The following is a 26,844-nucleotide window of genomic DNA, read 5'->3' as shown; positions in this document are numbered from 1 at the left end:
ATGTGGAGATAAGGATGAAAATTCTAGGAGAAAATGCTAACAGGGAAAAGTAAGTAGGAGAACAGAGGCAAAAAGAATATTAGATACAAGAGAAAAGAACAGAAACTCATAAAGTGCTGTGTCTAACTTCAATGTAAGATTATTTCCATTTTTCCTAATTTTGACTATATGTGCAAATATCTTTATGCTATAGCAGCTCACATGTGTTCGTGTTTTTAGGATGCATTCAGAAGGTGAATCAAGTCAGGTACAATGACACAGTAAAGGAACTTTCACATCCACTCAAATGGAAGACCAGGTAGAAAAAAAGTTCAAACAGGCCTGCACCCTTCCATACAGACAGTTTTAAGGAATTATTTAAATTTTTTTTTGGTGTTAGCTCTATCCAGTCTTTTCTGTCTCAGAATCACTTATGCTTTCCATGGGCTCTGTGTGCATGGTCTCCTATAAGGAACTTGGTAACATTCCTTAGACTGTTAGCTAAAGGTGAAAGATTTTTGTTTTCTTGGTACATGTTTTGAATTTGCTAGGCATCACAATAGTCCATACAATCCATAGCAATGCCAAAAATGTCTCCTGTCTAATATTCAAGTATACTCAAATGACCTCATAAGTATAAATTCTGTCAAAAAAAAAACTTGTCCTTACCACCCTTTTTTGTGCAGTAATTTGCCCTATACTATTGAAGCAACATCACTAAGATAGAAGGAACAGGAGAAAACAAAATTGGAGATACAATAATGAAAATGATGACATAGCTCTATATAATCTAAATATTATTCTAAAGAGTGCCTTAGATATTTCAGGAGTCTAAGTACCATGCAGCTACAGTGAGACTCAGCCATCTGTGCAGCAGCACCCTAAGCCAGAGTAGCCACTGTATGGTGGTAGTTCAGTCTGAAAAAACTGAGTGGATGGCAGACATGAGGTTTGAGAGGAGTCAGTCAGCCAAGGCTTAAGATGAAACACTATCTAGCTGCAACAGCAACACACTTATATATATTCATCACTAAAGGATAACAGCCATGTTGTTTCTCCTAAGTTAGAAAAAGAATTGATTTATTGCACAAGTTTGATCAAGGGCAAAACTGTGAAATTAATTCCAGCAAAAAGTAGTACAAAGTGTATCATTTTAGGGGCTGAAATGATAGAGGCTGAAATGATAGAGGCTGAAATGATAGAGGCTATAAGATTAGAAAACTACAGTTTTAACCAGTCTGGAGCAGTCTTGCGAAAACTTCTGGCACACTTAGGCAAGCAATAAAAACACACTGTCTGTGAAAAAAAATGTTTAATACCTACCTTGTCTGTTCTCCTGTGTAATGTTAGTCATACTTCCGTCTTCAGCTAAGCCTTGTTCCAAATTTTCTAGTATCTGTAGTAATTTTTTTAAAGTAGCAACATGAGTTTAAACAGCACTATATATTTAATGCAAATTATCTATAATGGACAGTCTCTGTGTAAACCAATTCATCCAGGAATGCTTCACCTAGGTACAGTTCAAAATTACGGGTTATTACCATAGGTAGATCAATTGCACAAAGAAAGTCATCGTACTGTAGAAGGATGTTATAGTTCAAATTATGATACTTACAGAACATTAAATGTCAGCACACTCTGGGGTCATACACATTTTGTTAAGTAAAACAGAAAATATGCTCCACAAGAGAATGAACATTAAATGAAATGACCACTATGAAAGTCCAAACTGATTTTTTTCAGAGAAGGCCACAGCCTCCTGACTTCTTCACCCTAAGTATGGGCATTAGTTTCTTTAATTTTATGTTTTTGTTTTAATGAAGTATTCTACTAGGTCTTACTACAATTTCCTTCTCAAACTTTGGGGATTATTGCTTTTTTAAATTTATCGTAGATTTTAAATCATGTAAATTGTTGAGTGAATTTGTTGTTTTATTGGAAGAATGGAAATATATACTTAATGAAGCTTGTGTCTGAAAGCACTTTTAAAGTATGCATGCAAGGCTCCATTTTAAACACAAGTAAACTTTCCTTTTCCTAATTCCATTACAATTCTCCAAATTCATTTTCCAATTCCCACAGATGACCCTATTTTTCTTCTTACAGATGTATAACTTTGGTTGTAGAAGCCTGTAAAGCCTGAGATTTCCTTCAAAAAAACTATTAGGGCCACTTGCTGTTTAATCAGCCACTGTGGTTACTCAGCGAAGGAAATACAAGGCACTGCCTCTTCTGGGGACTGAGTACACTTCCAAACAAAGAGCTTTTGGTTTCTGGCAGCATTAGAAGTAATTTTCTTTTCCTAAACCAACAAAGTACACTTCAAATCAACACAGGAGGTCCTCAAAAAAGAAGACTGGTAGAATTAATCTGGCCTTGGAAAGTGTGTTGGTGTTTTCTACAGCCCATCAAGATAATCTGTACCTCCAGAAAGTCATCTCATACCACCAATTTTAGACATATTAAGCTGGAAGAAATCACCCTATGAGATACCAAGCCCTTTTCAGAGACTAGAGTGAAGTTCTGAAGTTAAGTTCATAAATTCAGCTACAAAGAACTTAAGAGCAAGGACAGACATGCAATGAATGTAGAACATTTACCACCTGCCAGCTGAGCCAGGCTAATTTTCCTGGTAAGAACTGTTAGGCCATGACAAATACAAGGTAATATGGTTTACTGTAAACTTTGGTCAGACTGAGCTGCCATACCTGAGATTTTGAGAGACTATGAGCATACACCAGTAGATACTGCAGCTTAGCTGTCAGCTGGCAATTTATGAGCTGGAAGTGGCACTCCTGCAAGACTGACTCTCAGTCCCATTTTCAAAACCTGTGCAGCCACCTAGAAATCACTTAGAAACCAAAGTGCCACCTTTCAGAGTTAAATACCTAGTGTATAATAAGACACCTTGTAAGAAAAAAAACTCACATTCTTTTCTCCCACAAATCCAAACCACTTTATAATCTACTTTCTGTGGTCTAAAAATCCTGATCTTTCTCTTCCCCTACAAAATATCTAGTGATTTTCTCTCAGATTCAGTAAGGCCCAAAGTTCCTACTCTTTAAATGGTATAAACACAACAAGGGGCCTTCATCAAGACAACATGCTGTCTTGTTTAGAAAGAAAATGCATTTCTCTGAAAACATTCTCACTAACATAATCAAAAAGGAAGAATTAGTTATTAGCATACAATTAGAGTATTACATTAACCATTCTGTGACATTACTTGGGGATATCTAACTGTGACCTCAAACTCAACATCATTAAAACAGAACGTGGCGATAATTTGAGGCTAATTGTTTTATTCCCTAGGTTTATCTCTCTTTTGCCCCTAAGTACAAAAACATCACCTGCAGTTTTCCAGTATTTGGGTATTTCCCCATTTTCCAACAATTGTTTAATAGTAACATTAATGATTCTGACAGCTTCTCAGTGTAAATTATTGCATTTAATCAATATGAAATATTTAGATGGCAAACTGTTTATTCTAGCAATATCACGACATAGCTCTAACCACCCATGTTCCTACTATGAAGAAAAATGATTGAACATTTCTACCATTTAATTCATTAGTTTTACATATGACCTGTGCTTTTTCTTGTTTTGAACCCTTATTGTTATGCACACTAGTTAGTTTCACTGGCTAGTATTACTTCATCAAGTCTTCTGTTTCATTCCCTATCTATTTTGCCTGTTATTAGCAAAATTGCTAATATATGCATACCACCATTCAGCCTTTTTTGGTGCTTCTGGAACTGTGGCTTTTTGGATACTCAGACTGGTACAGGGTCATCATAGTTTCTATGAACTTAACAAACAAGGTGTCAAGACAAATATCCTCTAGCCAGAAGTAATGTATGAAAATCAGAAAACTTATGTCACCTTAGCCAGTAGAAGCTTATAGTAATCAAACCTAAGAGACTTAGAAGTTCAAAGAGACTGAGAAGTTCACCAATTTAGGAGTAAAACAGAAGGTCAGGAGATATGGAAGAGTGTGTATGAAAGGGCCAGGGAGGAACACAACTACTCATGAAGGAGAGTGGTGGAACTACAGAAGTTGTGGCTGATGGGCAATGGCACAAAGTATTTCTGACAAGTTCTGCCGAGGTAACACTTGCAGAGGCCTTTTTAGGCCTTTAGTGGCAAGAGTGTTAACCCACTTGCCACTGCTCCGTTCACCTGGTACAAGAGCCCAACTGCTCTGGCAGGGATTAGGGTTTAAAAGTGAAATGTACTATGAAATGTGTACATTTCCAGCTCTCCCTCAAGAATCGAGGGAAGCATACTTACAGACAAGAGGAGATTACATTTAGCCTGACAGTTGTCCTTTTCACATTTTGGTCTCCAGCTACGCATTTTTAGCATGTCTTCAGCATTATTAGCACTAAAGTGATGATGCCTATGTTTTTAAACGAACACTTGAAAAGAACAAATTCTTTTGTGATTTAAATTACTATTGTTGCTCTTATTGCCTGGCTGTTCAAAGACCATTTATTTCAAGGCAGACTTAGAGGTGTAGCAATTCATTGAGGCAGTTCATATTGGGAAGACCAGCAATAACACAGAGACTGCAACAATTTCACTGGACTCCTCTCCCAGCCTATAACACCCATTTGGCACTACAGATAATTTCTTTCCCAAATGTTGTTCATATAGAAGAAGATGCAAAATATCTAACTAGATCTTGATTAGACAATTGCAGGAATACTAGAAAAGGTAAAAAACATTATTGCAAGAAAAAATATATATGGAAATATATATTCAGGAAAAATTAAAATAACATTTTTGCACCCAACCTCCAATCCTGCTTCAAGTACCAGAGATATGTAAGTAGATGGAGGCTGTAAAGACCAAGTAACAAAAAAAAGGCTGTTCCATCTTTAAAAGGAATTGTTAATCTAAAGTTAACAGCTGTCTGTAGAATATATACAACAAAAAACAATAAAGACTTTAGTAGATTAAAAGCAAGAATTGGACAGGAAAAAACCCTTACCCTTTCATTAAGAAAGAAAAACGAAATAGAAAGACAAATTTTCTTATGATCAGAATGCACTGCCATTAGCCTGGAATAACCTCCCAGGGGATGTGGCCTCAGCACCATAGGCTGGCTCATTAAAAACTACAAAACAACTTTGCATTGCAGAGAGACAGACTAGGTGAGCTAATAGGTCTTTTTTTTCTTCTAGCTTTTATGACTCCAAGATCATCTCATTTACATAATGATGATTCGTATGCCCTTCTGTAAATATAGATGACCAAAGATTATTTTTCCACTTTTTAAAATAGGGAGGTAAAACACTAGAGGCTTTTGGTTGAAAGCTCCCCAATTAATTCTGTTATAACCCAAATGGTACCCAAGTGTCACATACAAATATTAAGACTAATGAGTGTATATCCTTTATGTTATTTTCTTGGTTATGCCAAGGGTTTTTTTAAGTATTAGAACCACATTCTTGAACATTCCAGTTGAGATTGAGATTGTTAGACAAAGAGCATTCTAAACAAAGATCAGAACATATACAAATGTTTTTTATCAACCAGCCCCGACTTCAAATGGTTAAATTACCACCAATATACAACTGTCTTTTAAAAACACAGTTATCTATACAAGCTGTCCTTTTTCACACTCTTCTTTCTGCAGTTGCTCTTGAATTGCTCCAAAAACTAAGATATTTAAATGATTGCAAGCAAATGAAGTAATCTGGAATGAGGTATCTAGAATAACTGATCAAAAACATTTCCAAGAAGGATGTTTTATTTGTCTGTAGCTATCTGTCTACTGTACTTTAAAAAGAAGCATCCATCAGCACAGACAATAACTTGTCCTGGCTACCTTGTCCTGGCTACCATATCTGGCCTCAGAGGAACTGTCAGAACCAATGAGATATTGTTGTCTTTCTAGCTACAAATGAACACACTAACATAGGGAAACCTTGAAACTCAGACACAGGAAGGCAGAGGCAAAGAGGTGACAATCTCTGAACCAACACCAAGTGCAGAGAACAAGAGACTCCTCAGAAGAGCTTGTGGAAGATGTAGAGCCAGCTTTAAAGCACCTTTCAACAAGGGATTACACAGAATTCGCAGTGACCCAGATCACTAGCAATTGATGGACTGAGAACATGAGTAAAAAGACCTGTTCTTCAAGAACTTAGTGGGCAGGGAAATATGTATATATTAATTTGTAACTCTCCTTTATTTCATCTTCTCCACCATAATCCGTTTCCCTTATTTAAACAAATAATCAAACAAAATGTTTGTAGTTTGTATTGTAGTTTAAAAGCTTCACTGGATATGCCCTAAGGATGTGCACTTGTAGAGAAACATCAGAGGCAGAGCCACCTCAAGGCTGCAGATGAGTTCAAGGTCTTGTAAAGGAGTGTGTGTATGGGGACAGAGTTAATGCCCTTTTATTTCATTCCTCTACTGACCAGCAATATTTAACCTGCAGAGAATCATGGCTGATCACACTGTAAATGAGATATGGTCACTTCAATCTAGTCTGCCAGATAGGTGATGGATGTTCTGCTTAGCAATTACTCCCTCATCCACATTAATTTTTCTCTCTTCGTTATAAGATTCAGGAACTTAGAAACTAGCTTAGGTTTGGAACCTAGTGGCACCTTCATGACTGAGGGCAGACAGTGTAGCACTTGATACCAGACTTGCATCTTGCATAAACCCAAGATGTGAAACAGCTGATGTGCTGCAGACTGGGGCAGGCAAATGTTATTGAAATGAAATCCTGCAATAGAGGTGTATGGCATTTCCCAGAAGAACAGAATTACTTCAAATTGAGGACTGATTATGAAGAAGAGGGCTGGAGAGAATAGCTGGACAGTGATATTAGATGAGAGGTAACAGCAGTCTTTAAGTGTTAAGAAGTACCACTTCTTGGCCAAATTAGATATATTTCTCAACAGTTTCCAAATCGATTCTTTCCAACTTTACAAAAAATGACACTTTCACTTCTTATTACCTAAACCATTCAATTTTTCCCCTCATAATAAGAACTTTTTACAGTAAACATTTGGTTCTCCTACATATTACTGTGTTAGAAGAAAGTTGATTTCATACCCTTAATGCCACTACAGCTACACAATTGGCAATTATCAAATTCTTCCACTTCCCTTATCCAAGTTATTTTAAGGAGTAAATGTAGGAAACTTGCAAGGAACACTGAAAATGAAAAGTAATCACACGTGTTTATCTTATATACAGTTTTGAACTTTCAAGTGTCATAGATAAAGCAATAATGTTGCATTTCTTCTACAGTTTACCACATTGTAAAATTTATGGTCACTGGTGCATTAGACTACTTGGGAATGACTTCTGTGAAGAAAAACATTTAAGGACAAATATTTGTGGTTCAGGGTTGCTGGATTTAGTGGATAAAGTTAGTGCTCACAACACTATGACTCCAATTTCAGCATTGACAAATCCCATGTTAAAATTTAGGCCATAATTTTTTATTGTAGCATTTGACAAAACAAAACAAAAACCCCAACCAAACTCAGCAGGTTTTATTTATATTCCTAAATGACTGTTGTTTTCAGTTATTTGGACTTTTTCTGAAGGATCAAGGTCATTAACAACTATTTTCAGCAAGCTGGACACAGCTGAGTGAAGGAAAGAAATCTCTCCAACTCGCCCTTAAACCCATCTTCTTACTGTGCTCCACATCTTGTCTGGCAAAAGCACGAAAGCTGTCCTCTGCTCTACTCAATTGAGCCAGAGCTACCACAGGGAAGAGAAGGATCTCTCTTAAAATGCAAGAGGCACTTCATTACTTTTAATAGCAAACTTCTTATTTTCATCCAGATGGAGTAAAAAATGTCATAATTGAAACAATGTTCTTTATAAGGACAGTAAAATTTATTTCTTAAACATTACGAAATGTTAGTGCCTAGAGATGCTGTTACCTTGGCGCAGATGATCTTCATACTGTGCAGTCTGTCAAGTGATTCCTGAGGATTTCCTAGGTACTGAGGAAGTTCAGCGTGCAAAATCCGCATGGAGAAAGGAACCATGGAACCTAGAAGCAAAATTAATTTTGTTAAGTGTGTTTGCTATAATGATCAGTTTGTGATTTGCCTATGTTAAAAAAGGTATGTCTCACTAGTGCTTATATCACAAAGTCCATATAATGCCTTCATATCTTTTTCTTCTACTGATGAAAAATGTGAAAGATGAGAAAATAGGAAACCTCTTTTCAGCTATATCATGTGATAGGTTTAAAACATCTTGAACAGGCAAACACAAATAAACCATAATCAAGAAGGCAAGAAGAAGGTGCACCTGACTCAAATTTTCAAAAACAAGTTGTACTGGGAAGTACCATGTTTCATTTAAAATTTCTTCAAACTAAGTAAAATGAAGGATTAAAAAAATGAAGTTTACTTTAGTTGCAGCTACATTACTACTACCATTTAATAATTATGTATATTTTACAATCAATGTAGAAGAAATAAGATGAAATTACTGGTCTGCAAAGTATGCCTGTGAAAGAGATATAACCAGGACATGCAAATTCTCTTGGCATATTTTGGTGTAACTTCTGGTTCATTTAAAACATCAAAAAATAGGGAATTTTAAGCAAGATTTGGGGAGAAAAAGAAATGCATACTAGTTTATTACTACCATTACTGTTGTTGTTATTGTAATTATTGTTATCATTATTCAATTATTATAATTATTATTACTAGTAGTAGTGCCAAAGACCTCACTGTCTGTGTTTATGGACATCCAGGCTGATGTTACAGGCAGTTCCAGGAGTTTACCCGAACCCTAACGAACCCTAATGAACCCTAATGGGTGTAACATCTTGCTTTCAGGTAACTGCATAATCCTGACACACAGACAATACCATACTAAACACCACTAGTGAAACCAAATCAGAGCTGGCATAATGGGGACATAGGCCTTGCAAAATACCACGCCACCGATGCCTTAGGATTTCTTAGGATTTAGCTTTTATATTTTTCAGATCCTGTACTGCTTTAGTGTATAACTCTAAAACTCCATAGACTGTCAGCTGCTGTTCTCCCATTTTGTTCAGACAAAACAATTCCTCTCTAGGCCTGAAACTCAAGGACACCTTATTGTCTCAGGTCTCAAGAGATGTAAACAACAGTGAACTGGGGGAAACTTGGAGTAAATTACTTCATTACCTGAAACTGTAATTGAAGGATTAACCCCTGATATGGAAATGGACCAAACTTTGTGTGAAAAACTCAAGACCATTGTCCATCTTGAGTGTAGCCCCTTGGAGGCTTCTGACTGCCCAAGGTGTACCTACTGAAGGCCTTCAATAAACACTCCCTTTTATTCTCTTAATTTTGTCTAGCCTCTGTTTCAGGTAGCCATTCCAAGGCATCACCACGTTTCTAATATTTTAATATGTACTTTTGCTATACACATATTCTAAGGGGATTTCTCTCTAAAGTTACCTCTTGCCTCATCTTTTCTCAAAAACAGGACTCAGGAGCTTTCTAAATAGATTTTTGCACCTGTTCTTAACAGGCTTGTATGTCAAAGAGGTAAATGCTATACAAAATGAGTCACTGCCTCTAGACTTTTTTAAAGGTTGACAAAATTTTAATCACAAGACTCACTAATTATGACCTTCACAGTAAGCCACTTATGTCTACATAAATTCTCTTTTGCTGGTGCTAACTATTCCCGATGGCTTCCCCGACTGCTGAGTTCCTGTAACGCACACGAGTTTCATGCATCATCATATGTGGAAAACACATTAAACAAATAAAACCACCTTTGAAGTTCTATTAAGAGACATGTGGAAGTTGATTCAACTGGTCACAAAAGATGTGAAATATTTTATGTATGTGTTCTGAATAGTGCCTAGCATGACAGAACATACACAGTCACTGTAAGCAGTGAACAACAAAAAGAAAGTTGAAAAAAATTTAAGAGTAAATTCTGTGCCAAAATACCAGAGAAAAATTGCTTTGCAGACATGTTGCAGACTGCATTGCAAACCTATGGAAGCAAATCTGAACTCTGGCTGGTGCTATCTCTACCACCTCTCTGATGACCAAGTTCTAATAACTCCACAATCCAACAGTAATCCTGTTAGAAAAAGCAGTGCCTAAAACCAGCTAGTTTGGTACTGCTCTTTTGGAGAAGGTAGTCTTAATTTACTGATGACGCACCTTCTGCTGCACTCAATGGGATTTCTGCAGCACAGCTAAAACAAGGGGGAGAAAATTTTGTAAAAAACTGAAATAAACTAAAGGCTTAGCAACATTTGGTTACTGTGTTGCAGCACTGTCCGTTCTGAATAAGTTTGTATGTTTACATCCTCTTGTAAAATGCAACAAAAGGTCAATTCAATAAACACTCATACAGAAAACTCGAATTACTTTTCTTTGAATTAGTCAACACACAAATAGACAGGTATTTAATGGATGAAACAGATGAAACATCTCACACTAGCAATTTTTAATACCATTTACCTCATGTTTTGTGATACAGTTTTTTGGAATTCTGTATTTTGTAAAGTATTGATCTTATGTATTGCTGAATGAAACCACTGTACTACAATCCCTGTGAAAGGAAAGAACAACCCACGAGCAATGTACATCACCAAAGTGGTGTCAGAAGACGTCAGAATGATGAATGAGACCCCAGGTCAACTTAAACTCCATAAGATTCTGATTTATTTCCTATTACAACTAAATCCTCAGTTGTAACATGCATGCAGAACTATATTACTTCAAAATGTACTGTATGGATGTATTATTTCTCAACTGCTTAGTATTTCCTTCATAGCTTGTGATCCTCAGTAGTACATTTGTTTGACAGATCTCTCAAACAAAAGCAGAAGAAAGCTGGCTTGGGGTGTGTAAAGAATTTTCAAACCAGAATTTGAATTACAATTTCTCACAGGAGCCTCTAAAACTCTAGCAGCTATTTCTTCTCTTTCTTTTTGAAACTCATGACATAAAACAGAAGAAATTTCACTGTAAACATCCACCAAATCCATCCAAATAATGTCTGTTATTTATTGCTTATTAAGTAAGCTACTAACTTTATTGAAAGTATCAGAAACACTAGTTCTTTCTGCCTTCTTCCTCAGAGTCCTTGTAATCCTACTGAATAGCAGGATTTTTTTTTTTTTTTTTTTTTTTTTTTTTTTTTTTTTTTGGAGAAAGGACAAAACTGTACATGTGCTCTCAGACAAATGTGACAGCCGGAGAAAGGAGAAAAGAAACGTCCTTTTACCACTGATAAGGCTTTCTTACCAGCCCATGTAAACAGTATTGTGTAATTTCAGGTCAAATCAGATGAGCAAATTGCTCATAAAAAGCCTGCAGCACTTATTCAAGCCAGTCAAACCAAATAAAGACCTTGAATATACTGCTTATAAACTCTTGAGATTTTTGGTTAAGTGCGTTTCCCAGATATGTTCCTGTCGACAAGTAAACTTCTTTTTAGTTAAATTATATGAGGTATGGAAAATGTATCTAATTCAGTTCTACAGTAATAGACTGATTTTCTAGTTAAAAAAGGCCATAAATTTACTTAGATTTGGTAAAGTTTTCAATGAGTGCTACTTATATAAGGTGCTAATACAATTTACATACACTTCTCAAAAAGAAACACATAGCAGTAATAGAAAATGCATGCAAAGAGATCTGTTCACCAGTGTAATTCTCTAACTGATTAACAGCTGTATTAGAACTGACAAGAGGTGAGACTTAAAAAAGGGAAAAGAGATTTTCAGAAATCACTGTGATTTTCATTTTACATTATCTGGTTTAACACGAAAATTGGGAAGAAGTAAATATGTCTGCTGATGACTCGAACAGATCAATAATAATAGTATTAAGAAGGTCTGAAAGGCAGGTTGTAGAGTTTAGAGCAGAAAATTTATTGAAAAAAAGAGATCAGCAGGGGGAAAAAAACTATACTTCCCTCAATGAACACACTTATACTGGGGGAAAAAAAAGTACAATTGACTGCACTAACACTCAGCTGTAACAGAAATAATACAGGTGCTGGTTAGACTAAGGATTACATTATCTTGTCAGAAAAGTTTCACCTACTCACTTTTAGGCCACTTAAAGCATGCAGAGAAAGACATATTTCTTTATAACAGGTTTCTATTATGAGCACACATATCTATTCCTCTGGCATCCCACTAGGGACAAAAAATATATATATAAACACAGAATTATCATAGACTGTCTTTTGCAAAACTACTCAGAGCCAAACCCATATACTCTATTACATTTCACTCAGTACTGCATTTAACAGGGCAACATGTCAAGAAAGTATTTAAAACAATTAGCATATCCTGCAATTAAAACGCTTACTTAAGAGCACAGGAGAATGGATATTGCTCTCTACTTCATACTTCCAATTTCTACAGTAATGTCCTCACACAGTAAAACTATGCCAGCTAAGCTTAGATAATTTCCACAGAAGGTAATACCCTACAATTACTGCAATATATTGAGATTTTATTTTTAATTTAAGCAGGTCTTATTCTAGCTTGATATTTTACAGTTGACCTCTGTTGCTCCTCTTTAGGGGCTTCATAATGACATAAAAAAATACATAATAGGAAATAGTTTAATTTTAAGACAATTTTCTTAGCAATTACTTTTAAATACACTGGAGATTTTTTTCTCCAAGAATGTGATGTCTGATTGTCACTTTCACATGAATTAATCTCATTCATATGTGTATATATATGTGTTATCATCATACAAAAGGCAAAAGTAAAAAAAAGATCTGCTGAAAGGAAAATGGATACACTGAAAGCTTGGGAACAGATGGAATAAAGAGCAAGATCAGGTAGAATTTTCTAAGACCACAGATTTCAATTTCTATTTCTCTATGAACAGCTGCACATTTTCATAACTGTCAAAACATCAACATCACCTCATGTCAATCAAATCCGAACTGCAGCCCTGCTCTACAGCCCTTTTGGAGCAGAGAAGAGTATGCCAATGACCAGCTATTTAATCCTTGAATTTTCTTGCTGCAAGCAAGTAACCAGAAATGCTTTCTGGTCTGCCTTCTACAGCTTGTTCAACAAATCTTCAATGCCCAAAAGCAACAGAAGAGCAGATTATCAATTACTAAAAGGATACAGTGGGATTTTATAACAGTAAAAAAACCCAAACCAAAACAAAAAATGCATTCATTCCTTCACTGTATCGAGTTTCTGAAAAATATTTTGCTTTACATTTATATATACACAGAGAGATATATATGCTTGCCTTTATATGCACAAACATATTCATACCAAGAGTGTATTTCTATAATTTATAGGATTTTTAAGAGGGATAATGCAGTGAACTTCAAATCCTAGCTTCACTGACTAGAAATTAAAAGTACACTTAAAAATCCCAGTTCAACAGACTAATTTCCAAGGTTTTGTTTATTATCTTCAATCCAGAGAGACTGGAGATAGGAGACTAAATGTTTGCAACCATTTAAAGAAAATGTTTTGAAAATTTTATCTGAAATTACATGCTTGCATATACTTTACAATTTAACTGCAGATGACCTAAGAACAGAAACTCTGAATCATGATCTAGTTTTAAAAAGTTTCAAAAATACTTCTTCAGTAATTTGGAGTTACTCACATTGAAGAAAGGAAAACATAACAGGAAGAATGCAGGAGGAGAACAACAAAAATTGCCCGGCAGCAAAGAGATCACCCTAAGTCTTACCTACTGATAACTGTAATAAGGCAGAATTTAGAAATTAGTTACTTGCTCATAGTATTAAGAAATCCTGTGTAATCTGATACTGTTTTCAATCAGACTATGTAGCCTTGGGAAAAATTGCACAATTAAGTATTTTAGCAGTACTTTACCCTATTAGATTATACATACATTTCTTAAATAAAGTATCTAAATTATTTCAGAAGAAAATTCTATTTGCATGTCTGAGTAACCTGAACTACTAAACTGGAACCACAACATTTGAGTGGTATTTATTCAAGCTGTATTAGCTGATTTTACAGGTAGCTCTGAAGCAACAGAACAGTGAATTTAAAGAAGAAGTAGAGAGGTACAGAATCATGAAAACAAAATAATGGCTAACCAGTTCCACTAGAGATTTTAATATGTTTTTTACTGCCAACATGATCTTGAATGAATAACTCTCCTGAACAACTGCCAAGACTCAATCAGTCTGACATGGGAGTGTTAACTTAAGGCAGTATTTGTGGTAACACATGAGAAAAAACCAGTACCACATGTAACAATACAGTGGAGTATTCTTTTTCTGCTTTCCTGCAGAATTTATTTACAAAGAGGAGTACTCTCTAAGACATAATTTCTTAGCCTGTGCATTTCTTCTCTTTTCTTTGTTTTTAAATTGATTATTTCCTTTTGTTTCTCTACCTATCACAATCTTTTATTATTAATCCTTTTATTATTATTAATGTTTTTTCCCCACACCACATTCTGCCACAGTTAACCCACTAACCAAATCTGAGGAACGTGAAAAAAAGGATGATTTCTAGCATTATCAGACCCCATAAATTAAAAAAAAAGAAAGCTTCAGCCAGCCTGCCTGCCTCCTACTGGCATGGACAAGTAGAAGAGAAAAAGGAAGACAGAAAACTCAAAATGGCCAAATGTCACTGTAGAGACATCACATAAAGGAGATAATTTCCCCAATCCAAGTCTGTCCTTACTTATGGCATAGGCTGACATTCAGAAACAGGACCAAGCTTCAGGCAGACCTTGCAACTCTACTTAGTCCTCTGCACTATACACAGTCCAGATGCCTGTAAAATCTTTTGTGGGCACTAGAGAAATACTCTGGATAAGTGTTTCATAGCTAACACAGTATCTCTGTATCAACAGACATATAGGAAGTTTGTCACCACAATTTTTGCTATTTTGTAAGCTTACAAAATGTAGTAACAACTATTACAGTTCACCTTAGACATCAGCGCTGAAAACTTGTTAACAACATGGGTTGGTGTGACAGTTCTAGACCATGTATGATTCCTTTAGAACAACTGGAATTTCAAAACTGAATAAAAGAAACAAATTAAGACCATGGCTTGAATAACTAAGGACACATTAAAAATTAAATTACACATAAATTTTTTCTAAAAATTTTTTCATATATTTCCGATAAAAATTCTAAATACAGTGGATATTAGTAATGGCATAAAAGTATCAATAGTAAAATTCCTCTCCCATATATATAAAAAAATATATATATATCTATATATATATATAATATATATATTATATATATATATATATATAAATAAAATGGTTTTTTTTAAACAATCACTATCTACCCAGAAGTGACATCCTATTACAGGACACACTAGAGTATTCCTAGTCACCAACACTGCCACGCTTTTGAAAACTTGTGTTGGTATTGAAGCCAGAGGTCAAGGGAAGGAATGCACTATGAAGGAAGTTTCTAGAACACACACACCTAGATGATTAATGCCATGTTCCTAATTTAGGCTCTTCCCACCAGAGAAGAGAAAACTGATTTCATTCAGAGGAATACAGATGATGCTGCAACATCAGAAAGAAAATGAAAAGGGTAAAGGGAAAGAAAGCCCACCCTCTGTTACATAAGCTTCTGGTCAGAAGTTCAATTTTTACTTATGCATAGCTTATTTTTTCCCCCTTTGCAATACAAAATAAATTATTCACAAGTTTTGTAGCTTTAGAAGACTGATTTTGTTAGCACTAATTTTTCTGGAACTTACTGCTCTATTAACCAGAAACAAGACCAAATTACCTCATAAAAGAATGAAATAGCATTTTAATGTTCCATTTTAATTATTTGCTCTCACAGGTTTAGAAACACATAGACATTACCCAACAGAAATGCTGTCTCAGGTTAGGCAAGCTATCATCTGAGAGTTTATTATATATCACAAGGAACACAGACAAAAATGGTATGAATAGAAGTGGGTCAGACTGTGTAAATATAAAGTTCAAACCGTTAAAAAAAAATTCTTGAAATCCATCTGTCATGAGAATGATGACAAAATTTCAGCCTTACATATCCCACAGAGAACAATGAAGGTGTGCAGGAAGCAATCTGAAACAGGGTTCCTGACCTAAGGACCTACCTATTATGAAAGAAAAATAAATGTAAAAATATGACTATTTAGCTTCTTTACACAGATGAATTTTAAAGAACTAAATCTGTAACTAATGAATTTTAAGATTTTACTAGAAAATGAGAACAGTCTGTTCTCTGCTCCTTATCAATCAGGAATGATCTACGAGCGCCTTAACCAACCCCACTGGTCAGCACAAGGATCCCAGCAGCATCAGTGTCCTGAGAGGCTGCACTCCTACAGGCAATGCAGATGACTGAACAAAGAGCCCACACAAACCAGGAAAGAAGGACTGTATCTTACAGCCATGATAAAGACAACAATAGTGGGATCAATACACATCATGGCTGCAAATGCCATACAAAATATGGGGAAGAAATGGAGATTAGCAGCACTGCTGAAAGTGAAACAGCTTTAGGTGAGTTTCAGAGGGAAATTAAAAGGACTATGTTGGCCATATTAAGTTATATTAATGGAAAAGCATCCTTTACTTTTTGTACAGTTACTTGTAACTTAAATTCTTTGAGAGAGATTTCTCAGATATTAATGGATGAAGAGCTATTCTCACTGCTGTGAGTTTCAAACTTCCCCTACTTAATGCATAAAACCCAGAAAACTTCCTAAGGTACTATATTTTTTATTATGAATATTTTGAATACAAAAAGTATTATCTGTATTACAAATAATTAGAATATTATTTATATCTATACTCTCACTTCTTAAATTGACTTTTAAGTGCTTACTCCATTTATATACCATGAATCAAAATTAAAATGCTGAAATTAAGCCCTTTCTTTTAGGCTTATTATACCACAAAATGATACACAAAATTGCCGAATAGCAGTGGATTGTGTATTCATACTAATATATTTCAAACAAAATATAGGAATGATTTATCTGTATTTTATTATTTAAAATAGCTGGTTAACAATGCATGTATACTAAATTTCTTTATCCATAACCCAGTATAGCATAGTTTAAGGCTAGACAAAAAACAACTGCTCGTGTTCTCTTACATCCCTGGAAATGCTATTTCTCTCTCCTCAAAACTATGTAAGGAATGTTTAATAGCTGTTCCCACACTGGATGTCTATGACATATCTACAACTAGCAGGTCAGCTCCATCCAACCTTGATCCTACTTTCCTCACAAATGATCAGATTATGGTCCCAGTTGATATGTGCAACTGTTAAAAATTAACTGAGACATATAATTATGAAATAGACTATCTTCCTTAAGATCACCTCTTTTTACCATCAATATCCTCATAACTTGAATGAAATAGCCACAGTGGTTGAGTGATTGCTCCAGGATCCAAAGCTCAGTCGTAGGACAGGTGATTTCAACACCTGGCCAGACTGTTCAGAACTGCTGCTCCCTGTATCAGTGGCATTAGCACTCAAGTATCTCAAATACTGACATGACCTGCAAGGATTTTTCTTAGCTTATTTTTAATATTGAAAAAGATGTGGAGACATACATATGGCCTGTGGAAGATGACTACTGCTATAGCATTGTGTGTGCATCTGCCCTAAGAACACCAGGTCCAAAAAGCTGTCCAACCTGATGACCAGGACCACTTTCACTCTTCCAACTGACACAATTCCTTCCCAGTGAATGGCCTGGGATTACCGGGAGGACGATGAGAAACATCAGAGGGAGCTGTTCTAGGCAGTCCCCACTGGCCTTGCTGGGCTGTAACTGATCTTTTGAGTCACTGTGGTATTTACCACAAAGGTTCCAGGATGAGGGAAGAGACGAGAAAGTTGACCCCATGTTTCAGAAGGCTTGATTTATTATTATATGATAGATAATATATTAAAACTATACTAAAAGAATAGAGGAAAGGATTTCACTAGAAGGCTAAACTAAGAATAGAATAGGAATCAGTAACAAAGGTCTTCTCTCAGACCGAGACCGTCAGGCCAGGTGAACTGTGATTGGCCCGTAATTGGAAACAGCCTGATGAGGCCAATCACAGATTCCCCCTGTTGCATTCCACAGCAGCAGATAAGAATTGTTTACAGTTTGTTCCTGAGGCCTCTCAATTTCTCAGGAGGGGAAAAATCCTAAGGAAAGGATTTTTCATAAAACATGTCGGTGACAAGTCACTATACAAAATAATCTGCAAAAAATTGTGAACTGTCTGACACCAACTTCCCTTCCTCAGAAACCTCAAGATGGTCTATCTTTCTAGGTTACCCCATCAAGGCTAACAGCATCTCATGTAAAATGGACTGTAAGTTTTCAGAGTGGCACTGCCTGTAACAACTGCTTCTTACAAATGTCTTATTACACACTGCAGTTCAAATACAAAAGCCAAAGAACATTAAGAACCCTCAATAGTGTACTTGCATCAGATAGTTATTCTTTTCTAAATAACAGATATAGAAAAAACAAAATTTCAAAATAGCCTGAACAAGAGCAAAATTGCTCTTAAAAATAGCAATTTTTCCAAATCCAGACTTCCGGAGAGCTAGAATATCCTGAGTAGTAGAACTATGTGGTTAACCTATGGGCTCTTTGGAGCAGTGGGAAGTAGTGCATTTGTAACATGAGGCATAGTGCTTAAAAAGAATTGAAGCTGGTGTTGTTTTGGTTCTCTTCAATAATGAGAAACAGAGTAAATCTCTGATTTTTACTTACTTTCAATTATTTAGCAAATAATAGAACATTTAAGCATGTTTCAATTAAGGAGAATTATTAACTTACTCCTAAATTTACATTTTTTTCTTTTAATCTTAGAAATAATCTAGAAATCAGGAAATCAGGAAACACCTGCAGTAACATATGGGTGTGCAAGTATTAAAAATAGCATAGTATGCAAAAATAGCATAGTGTGCAAATATTAAAAACAGCATACTACCTGGATGAACTGAAAAGAAAAAAGCTTATAGAGTCTGTTTCCACAAACTCTCTCATCATCTTTCAAGCCTGGTTTTGGGTAAAATGAACTATTCAAGTTTGGTAGTATTTAATTTCAATATCATAGAATTAAAATATTATATTTAATTTTTAAAAACATTCCTCTGTAGCAGCATCATGAAATACACTGCCTACCTATATTGCTCTACCTGTTGTTAGTTCTTATCACTACCTCCATAATGTGAGCAATACTTTAATGTGCTAATCAATCATCTTCTTCTGGGGAAAAAAAACAAACCAAAAGTAACACAATCCGTAGCTCTACAATGCTTCAGCCTTAAACATCCCCTGAATCCAACCAGTATTTTATAATGACTGTTAAAAAGGGAAAAAAGGAAAAGCATTTCATAAATCAAGTGTTTTACCTTTACGTCCAGGGTATACATTAGGGTAATATTCATAATAAAGATCAGGCTGGTCCAAATTTCCAAATGGTTCAAATTCCATTTCTGCATTTTGGAACAGATCCAGTTTTACCAGCAGTGCTAGTCTCACAAACCACAGCTAAAAATTGATACATATAAAAAAAGGGAAAGACGAGGTCTGTTATTAGCTTCAATCAAAAGCCACATTCAATACAATTTCAACTTTTCAACTTTTTCTGATAAAAGCTGAGTAAAGAGTTTCTCTGTTACTGAAAAAAAATCAAGATTTATATTTACCTGCTCTTTTGCATAGAACTTTTCATCAAATCATTAAAACAAAGCTCTGATGTTTAACTGTTTGCAAAGATATTAAGATTTTGAAGATGAAGTTTAAAAACTAGCCTGCTTCAAAATTGGAACATCTCTCCTTGAAATGAGTTAGCATGTACAATTCATCAATCTGGTATTTTAACTGCTTTTCTGACTTTACAGTATCCTTAAAATCTTTTGGTGAAACATCATGAGCTTTATAATCACTAGGGTCATAAACATGAGTTCTCACCTGGTCATATGTGAATCACTTGCAATATTTTATTAGTTCGGATTCTTATCTTGTAAGCAACATGAAACATACTTTTAACACGTGGAATCTTACTATAAAGTTCACAATCTAGATAGTTACATGAATTTTAGCAGAATGAGTCTTTCAAAACAGCAAAACAGATTGCATTTTACTAGTGTAAAAACTTCTCAAAACACAGAATCAAGATTGGATTGTCCTTAAAATTAAGTTTGTTTTAAATGAAGGCCTACTTTACATAAGCAAACAGAAAAAGTGTCTTGCTAAAATACTTAAATAACCTCAGTTTCTATGTTATTAATAGGAAAATGAGTTTGATCATGTTAAAAAAAATGCCACTATGAATATTGCTGGTAAAAAAGTGACAAGAGCATATTTAAACATACCTGTAAAGAATCTGTTGTATGGCTAGCAGGTAGTCCACTTTTTTTATAGCCTTGACCATGTGCAGTTAGAAGCCGCCCACACAAGTCAACTGCTGCCCTCCAGTTTTTACTGCTCTGGGAAGAAGAAAAGAATAAGTAGAAAAATCATCAAGTCCCTAAAATGCACAACTGCTGATTTTGCCTGCAGCAGCGACATGTACCCATCAGTAATAATGACAAGGTCAGGAGAGCTGGCTGTTGAGAAGCAAGATGTCATTTGTCAAAGCTGCATGTCTAATTAGGCAAAAAGGGAAATCAAGTATTAATATCACCAGGTCACTAAAACAAAAGAATATACAATACCATATGGAATTCTAAACTTAAAGCTATATCATAGCTTTGATTATATAAATGAATATACTATAATTTTCACAACTTTGTTTTCTCCTACAAAAAGGAGAAAAAAATTGCCAGCCATGTATCATCAATAATATCAAAGTCATCTACGGTCATAAAGTAATCAATGTCCATTCTTATCTAACTGATTTCAGTATCTCAGATTATAACCCCTAGTATGCAGTTCACTTAATGAAAAGAAACTTTCAGCATTGTACAGGATACAAAATTCTTATTAATCAAAAACAAAGAACAAGGAAGAATACAATGCAAAAATGATAAATTCCGAACAATAACAACTGTTTCACCTACAAAACGTAAACATTTGAATTTCTACTGAATTACTAATTTCAAAATACTCTTAATTTTTTATTCATAGAACAACAACATCCCTAGTTAGACAAATCAAACTGTAGTCTCACACTGTTAATCAGTTTTTCAACAGAAATATCCCAATAATGTTTCTGCCTTGTATAGTCTGATGCAACAAACTAAAAACTTAAAACATAGATTAATGCTTCACAGGTTTTAAACTGCTATGCTTTTCTATTACACAGTGGTGTTTTTAGAGACATGTATCCAGCAGATCACTGTAAAGTAAGTATTTGCTATTCCTGAAAGCAATATTTTTTTCAAATAGTTTCTTAATACATAAAAAAATGCAACTGTAATATAAAATAATCATGTTGTCTGATGAAATGTGAAGGAATAAAATACATGTACATTGGTGCTTGCAAAATCCAGATCCTATTCTTGAACTGGTATTTCATTAATTTCTCTCCCATGTTTTAGAAAATGTGTTGATACAGCAAACAGTCACAATGAAAAATCATCAGTAACAACTGAAGAGTTTTCCTACTTTCTAGTTCCCATTTTGCAGCCACACAGGCTGCAAACAGGCCCCTACAGAGATCACCATGCACTAACCACCTCATCTCTCCTCTCTGCATCGTCAGATGCCAGATAAAGTTGAGTTCCACAGGAAATGTAAAAGTTGGCTGACAGCAAGACCATGCAACAGCATGGCAGACTCTGAGCCATCCACTTTCCTATGGAAGAGCAGAAATTGATAATGTATTACTATATCCTTCAACATCTACCTGTGTCAACTTAGAAAGGCTGAAAGATACTGACATGGATTACCTGAAATTCAATCCTCTTCTGGAGAGACAAACTACGTTCTTATTATCCTTAGAACAGGAGCAAACACAAAAACTAAAAAATCTGCTAAACTAGAACTGCTCAACTTGTCTTCCCAAATGAGAGTTAGGATCAAAAAATAGTAATGGATCATTTATGACCAACTCAGTTGCTACAATCTTTTAAATTCTATTTCAGGCATGGACAAAAAATATTTTATCGAACAAGACAGCCAAGAGAAGCAGGTCTGACAATTATTGTGAAAACAGTCTTTGCTCAAAGATGAATATTTGAAATTATTTCAAAATGAGAGCTGCCTGCTGGTCATGAAGCATAATTTTCTCTGGAAGTTTAATAGATGACTGCTGGCAGTACAACTCTAATTTGACATTAACTGGACAAATTATTGTCTTAGGCAAATTGTACCAGGCTTAAGAGTTGCCAGTCCACCAGAAATCTTTATTCGTTTCAAACATCCCTCAAAACTTTGCAGGTCACTTTTGTGCTTCCTATGGTCTACAATCACACAGTTCTTAAAATCCAGATTCCTTATATTTGAATTTTGTTTCTAAGTTGTTAAGTAGAGACCCAAAGCAAATACAGACACTACAGCTTCAGATACAGCATAAAAAATACTGAAGAACATTCTCAAAGACAAAAAAAATATTCTGTCATGATCAGGATATGGTTGTCCAGCTGTAATTGTGTGAAAACACTTATTTCTCTAAGAAAAAATACCATCAGCCAAATATTCTTGTTAATAAGGTCACTAACACAGCAGCAGCCTGAAAGAAGAGATCTACTCTCCACACAATGAGAGTATCATCTTTCCACTCCCCTCAAAAGTTTGGAGCTGCTGGTCTTTTAATGAAAGGCATCAGCCAGCATGATTTCTGTACTTTTTAAATACTCTTAGACTAGATGTTTATCTAGTGAAAGGATTTTTAAAAAAATCCATATACCTAACCAAAAATTAAAAATCCAAACCATTTCAGTACCGACTGTTGTACAAACATCAAAGCTAGGCCAAGCAGATCAGCGACCCAACAGACAATGCATCAGTCCTTGCAGAACTTCTCTGTTCTTCAAAAAAACCCAGAAATCCCAGGGGAGGTTTACATACAGACAGGGAAACTGCATAGTAAAACAGATTTCAAATGTAATTCTTCTGTCAAGCAAAGAAAGGCACACAGACTGGAAATTTACAGAAAATGTGTTCAGTGATGAAAAGGGAACTCCTCTGATACACAATTTATAACATCATTCAGTCTCTCAGGAAAATCACTGAAATTTTATCCAATAAATAGTTGCTTCTTAGTACAGAAATGCAATCCCTTCCCAAAAGCACACATTTACAGTTTGTACCACTACCACCTTCTCTCAAATCAGCTATAAAAACGTAGAAAATTTCTCACTGATTTAGAAACAAAAGAACAATCCCCTCCCCTATTTTAAGGATAATTTATAACTTATTAAAGTGAATATGTATGTTTTACCACTGTATCCAGGTTTGTTATATTTGAAAACATACACAAAAGCACAACATTACTCATGTACAAAAGTAACAATATATGACTTTTTTATAAAATAGACTCAAAGGGAGTCATTAACTCTACATGTAACACCATTAAAGTGATTAAAATGTCCTCCTCCACTAGCAATGACATGCTTCTCCCCTGTAAATTACATTGGTAGAGCATTTACACATCAGTTAAGAAAATGTAGCTAGTAACCCTTTCTTGGTCTAGTAGCTTGAGGATATTATTCCATATTTAAAGGAAACATATTTACAGTGGCAAGATACAGCAGTCTTTTTCTAAGTATGATAACTCTGAAAGACTGCATTTTCCTCTGGCTGCAGACACCTTACAACTGAAAACATCAGAAGGGCCTCTGGTAAGCAAAACTGTGATATTTGTTCAAATGAGGGTAAAAAACCGGTCTAAAACATGGAATAACAAGAACTAACATAATTGCAGCTTGCACCTTGTATTTGCTGCAAAACAAAGCAGCAAGATCTTGCTTACATTTATTTGCTCTAGAGTAAATGCATGTTCCTATGCCAGACTGATAAAACATTTTAGAAATTGAAAATCCAGATTTTCTGTTTTCAGTTAAAAAATATAAAAACTTATCCAGTACAGATATGTAACTCTATTCACAAATTATTATAGAATTATAGTGTAGAAATTCTCCAGCATCCCCATATCTCTTTAAAGCCCTAAAGATGTAAAAATAATGCACCTAGACCAACTCCACACCGTTTTGCTACCAGTAGAGCATTTCCAATTCACTGCTGCCCATACCAGAGAAGAAACTGAAAATCTGAAAGAACAGTTATTCAATAAACCATCTTTGGCTTACTGGCAAAAATCTCATTCAAATCATCTAGAGACCAAACTGATGCTGAACAATTTTGTTAACCAAGTTTAACAACTTGAGTTCAGCTCCTGATGAAAAACTATTCATCTTAGACATGATGCTACTGTTGGTGATCTCATCAGAAAACGTGCACCTTTGGAAGTTCAGCAACTTCTTGATGAATTTTGTTTTCCAACAATTAGTTGTACTTGAGGAAGCTTTTGCAGACTGCATTATGATTCCCCCAAAAAGGACGTCAGTCTCCAACATTCTTTGCTGCAACCACTAACTGCATCTTACCCACAGAAGTGCTTTTACCTAAATGTTTTGTACTGAAACTTTTACAGGAATGTGAGAAGGTACTACTCGAGAACAGTCCAATATAAGGCATTCCTTTGTAGTCCTGGTTAAAAGAGGTGGTATCGCCATTTGTGTAACCTAGGAGGTGTATGTAATATGTCATATCAACCATATATTACAATATGTGGTCAGTATGTAAGGACCACATCACTAAACAGGGACCAGATTTACAATAGCAGAGCAATAGAAAAGGTAAAACACAAGGTAAGTGGTGTCATTTACAATGTAACGTGCTGAGTTCTGAACAGTGATAACAAAGACATTAGCTTCAATTGGGAGAGAGTCTGAGAAGGCTCCAAAGGTGATTATGAAGGCATCCATGACGAGATGATTAGAGAAGGGTTATTTTTTCCTTTACAAAGAAAATCTGAGAAGTAGAAATGCCATGGCTGTCTGCTCATACAAGCAGCAGGGAAGAAGAAGCAAATATTAAGGAAAAAAAAAATACTTAAAAAGCAACATAAGACCAAAACACTTAAATTATTGTAAACAACTTTAGCTTTGATTAGAAGAAAGATTTTGAGGGAGGACTGATTGGAATGCCTTTGATTAACAACCAAAGGAATTAACTTCTGGAATAGCCTTTGAAAGTAGAAGCAGTATATTTGTAGTTATAAAAACAGGCAAATAAGCTAACAGAATTAATCATATGGTAGAAGAGAAAAGCTTCAGAATTACAGCTGAAGACCTGTGGTTTGAAAATTTTTTGTACTGGTGAGCATATTTTTCCATCCACACAGGATTAAAATAATAACTAGACACTAATGAAGCAGTTTCCTCTGAAGTACAGACTTAGAACAGTGGTTTTATAATTTTTCCCCCTTTTTTTTTTTTCTGTCCCCATAATACAATGGAGCTTTCCCAAGATCATCTGAGACTTTTATTCTAACAAATTTCTTCATGACAGGACTAAACATTCACTTCTGGTTTTAGCTATTACTAGTGTCCTCTTACAGCATGTGATAATTGTTGGGACTTTTAGATGGAAATCCATCTAAATTTAGCTTGTAATCAGGGACTGTACTATTAGGTCTCTATTGACTTGACAGTTCAGACAACAACTACCATGCAAACACCTAAATAACAGATATCAGTCTGAAGGTGAAATTTATCCTAATTCTAAGCATTTCTCTTCTGCACTGCAAATGCATTCAAAATACACTCTTCTAAGGTGCTACAAGGGATTGAATTGGGAGACAAAAAAATCTCATGTTCCTGTGTAGCACAAAAGGATATCAAATCAACAGCTAAAGAAAAATCTTAACTTTATGGAAACTGCACAGCAGTATTTCCAATATTCATTAGTTTTTAACTAGATCTTAATAGAAATACTGCCTATAAGTTGTACTTTGCATTAAAAGATTTATTCGCTGAACATATTTGGTCACAAATTCTCTCAGAAACAAAGTAAAATTTGTGACTAGTAACAGAGTAGTTATTATATGCCATTCTGGCCTATTCGTATGTAAAAAGCATATATCTTTTTAGTTCATATCACCTAGCATGGGATTTTAATGTTTTAAAGTCTGAAATCCCTTGAACTTTAAGGACTAGAGTCAATCAGAAATAAATTTCCCACATTTAGACTTTAAGAAGAAATGCAGTGTTTGCACGGGAACAAAAAAAGACCAATTCTAATTATAAAAAGAAACGAGTTCTACAAATGGAACTGGGAAAGTTATTTTGCATACTCAAAACCAACCAACAGCTAATGACTGAAAGCCTTGAAAACCAAAGAACATTCTAACTTCTATCCAAATGGTTTATATTTTATAAAAAAACACCACCAGTCTAAATAAGGCAAGTTTTTATTTTTTTTTTTTAACTGTAAGTAACCATAAATACCGTAAGTAACAAAATATCCTACAGCTGCAGACTGCCTCCTAGCTTCACTGCCTTGGGCCTAAAAGCTTTAACAGGACTCTTCAGATGCTTAAGGGCAGGCTCAAAGCAAAAACAGTATCAGCAGCAGCATTAAGTAATTAAGGTAGAAGATGCTCTGCACCATAGAAGAACATCTTGCACAGACACCACCAACAGGCTAAATAGAAAGGCATTTCCCACACATCAAAAATTCTCTTCTGGAAGATGCAAAGTAAGTGTGGAAAAAAAAGCTCTTCCTACTTAAGACAGTGATAAGTACAAGACTTTTGCATAAGATTTTTTTCCCCTTCTCAAGTCAAGCAAAACATTGAGATAAAAAGAAAAACATGTATCTAGGGTGGAGATCACAATCTGTTTTTTCATGTTTAGTTTCTAAAATTTCCTCTGAATTCCTTTAACAGT

At 35.1% G+C, this 26,844-nt stretch overlaps 1 protein-coding gene across 4 annotated transcripts in view; it reads right to left on the bottom strand.

Moving 5' to 3' along the window:
* The window catches only part of TRAPPC12 (trafficking protein particle complex subunit 12), a 50,899-nt gene that overhangs the window by 17,929 nt on the left and 6,126 nt on the right, over positions 1–26,844 (bottom strand). For all 4 annotated transcript variants that reach the window (XM_009094919.4, XM_050972128.1, XM_009094927.4 and 1 more), the window contains exons 4-7: positions 20,323–20,436; positions 19,357–19,495; positions 7,902–8,014; positions 1,303–1,375 (exon numbers count right to left, since the gene is read on the bottom strand). In XM_009094919.4, coding sequence (XP_009093167.1) covers positions 1,303–1,375; positions 7,902–8,014; positions 19,357–19,495; positions 20,323–20,436 — 439 coding nt within the window. The remainder of the gene's footprint in view (positions 1–1,302; positions 1,376–7,901; positions 8,015–19,356; positions 19,496–20,322; positions 20,437–26,844) is intronic.

This window comes from Serinus canaria, chromosome 3 (assembly GCF_022539315.1).
Source record: "Serinus canaria isolate serCan28SL12 chromosome 3, serCan2020, whole genome shotgun sequence".
Classification (NCBI taxonomy): Eukaryota; Metazoa; Chordata; class Aves; order Passeriformes; family Fringillidae; genus Serinus; species Serinus canaria.
This window is presented reverse-complemented; position numbering and strand designations above follow the sequence as displayed.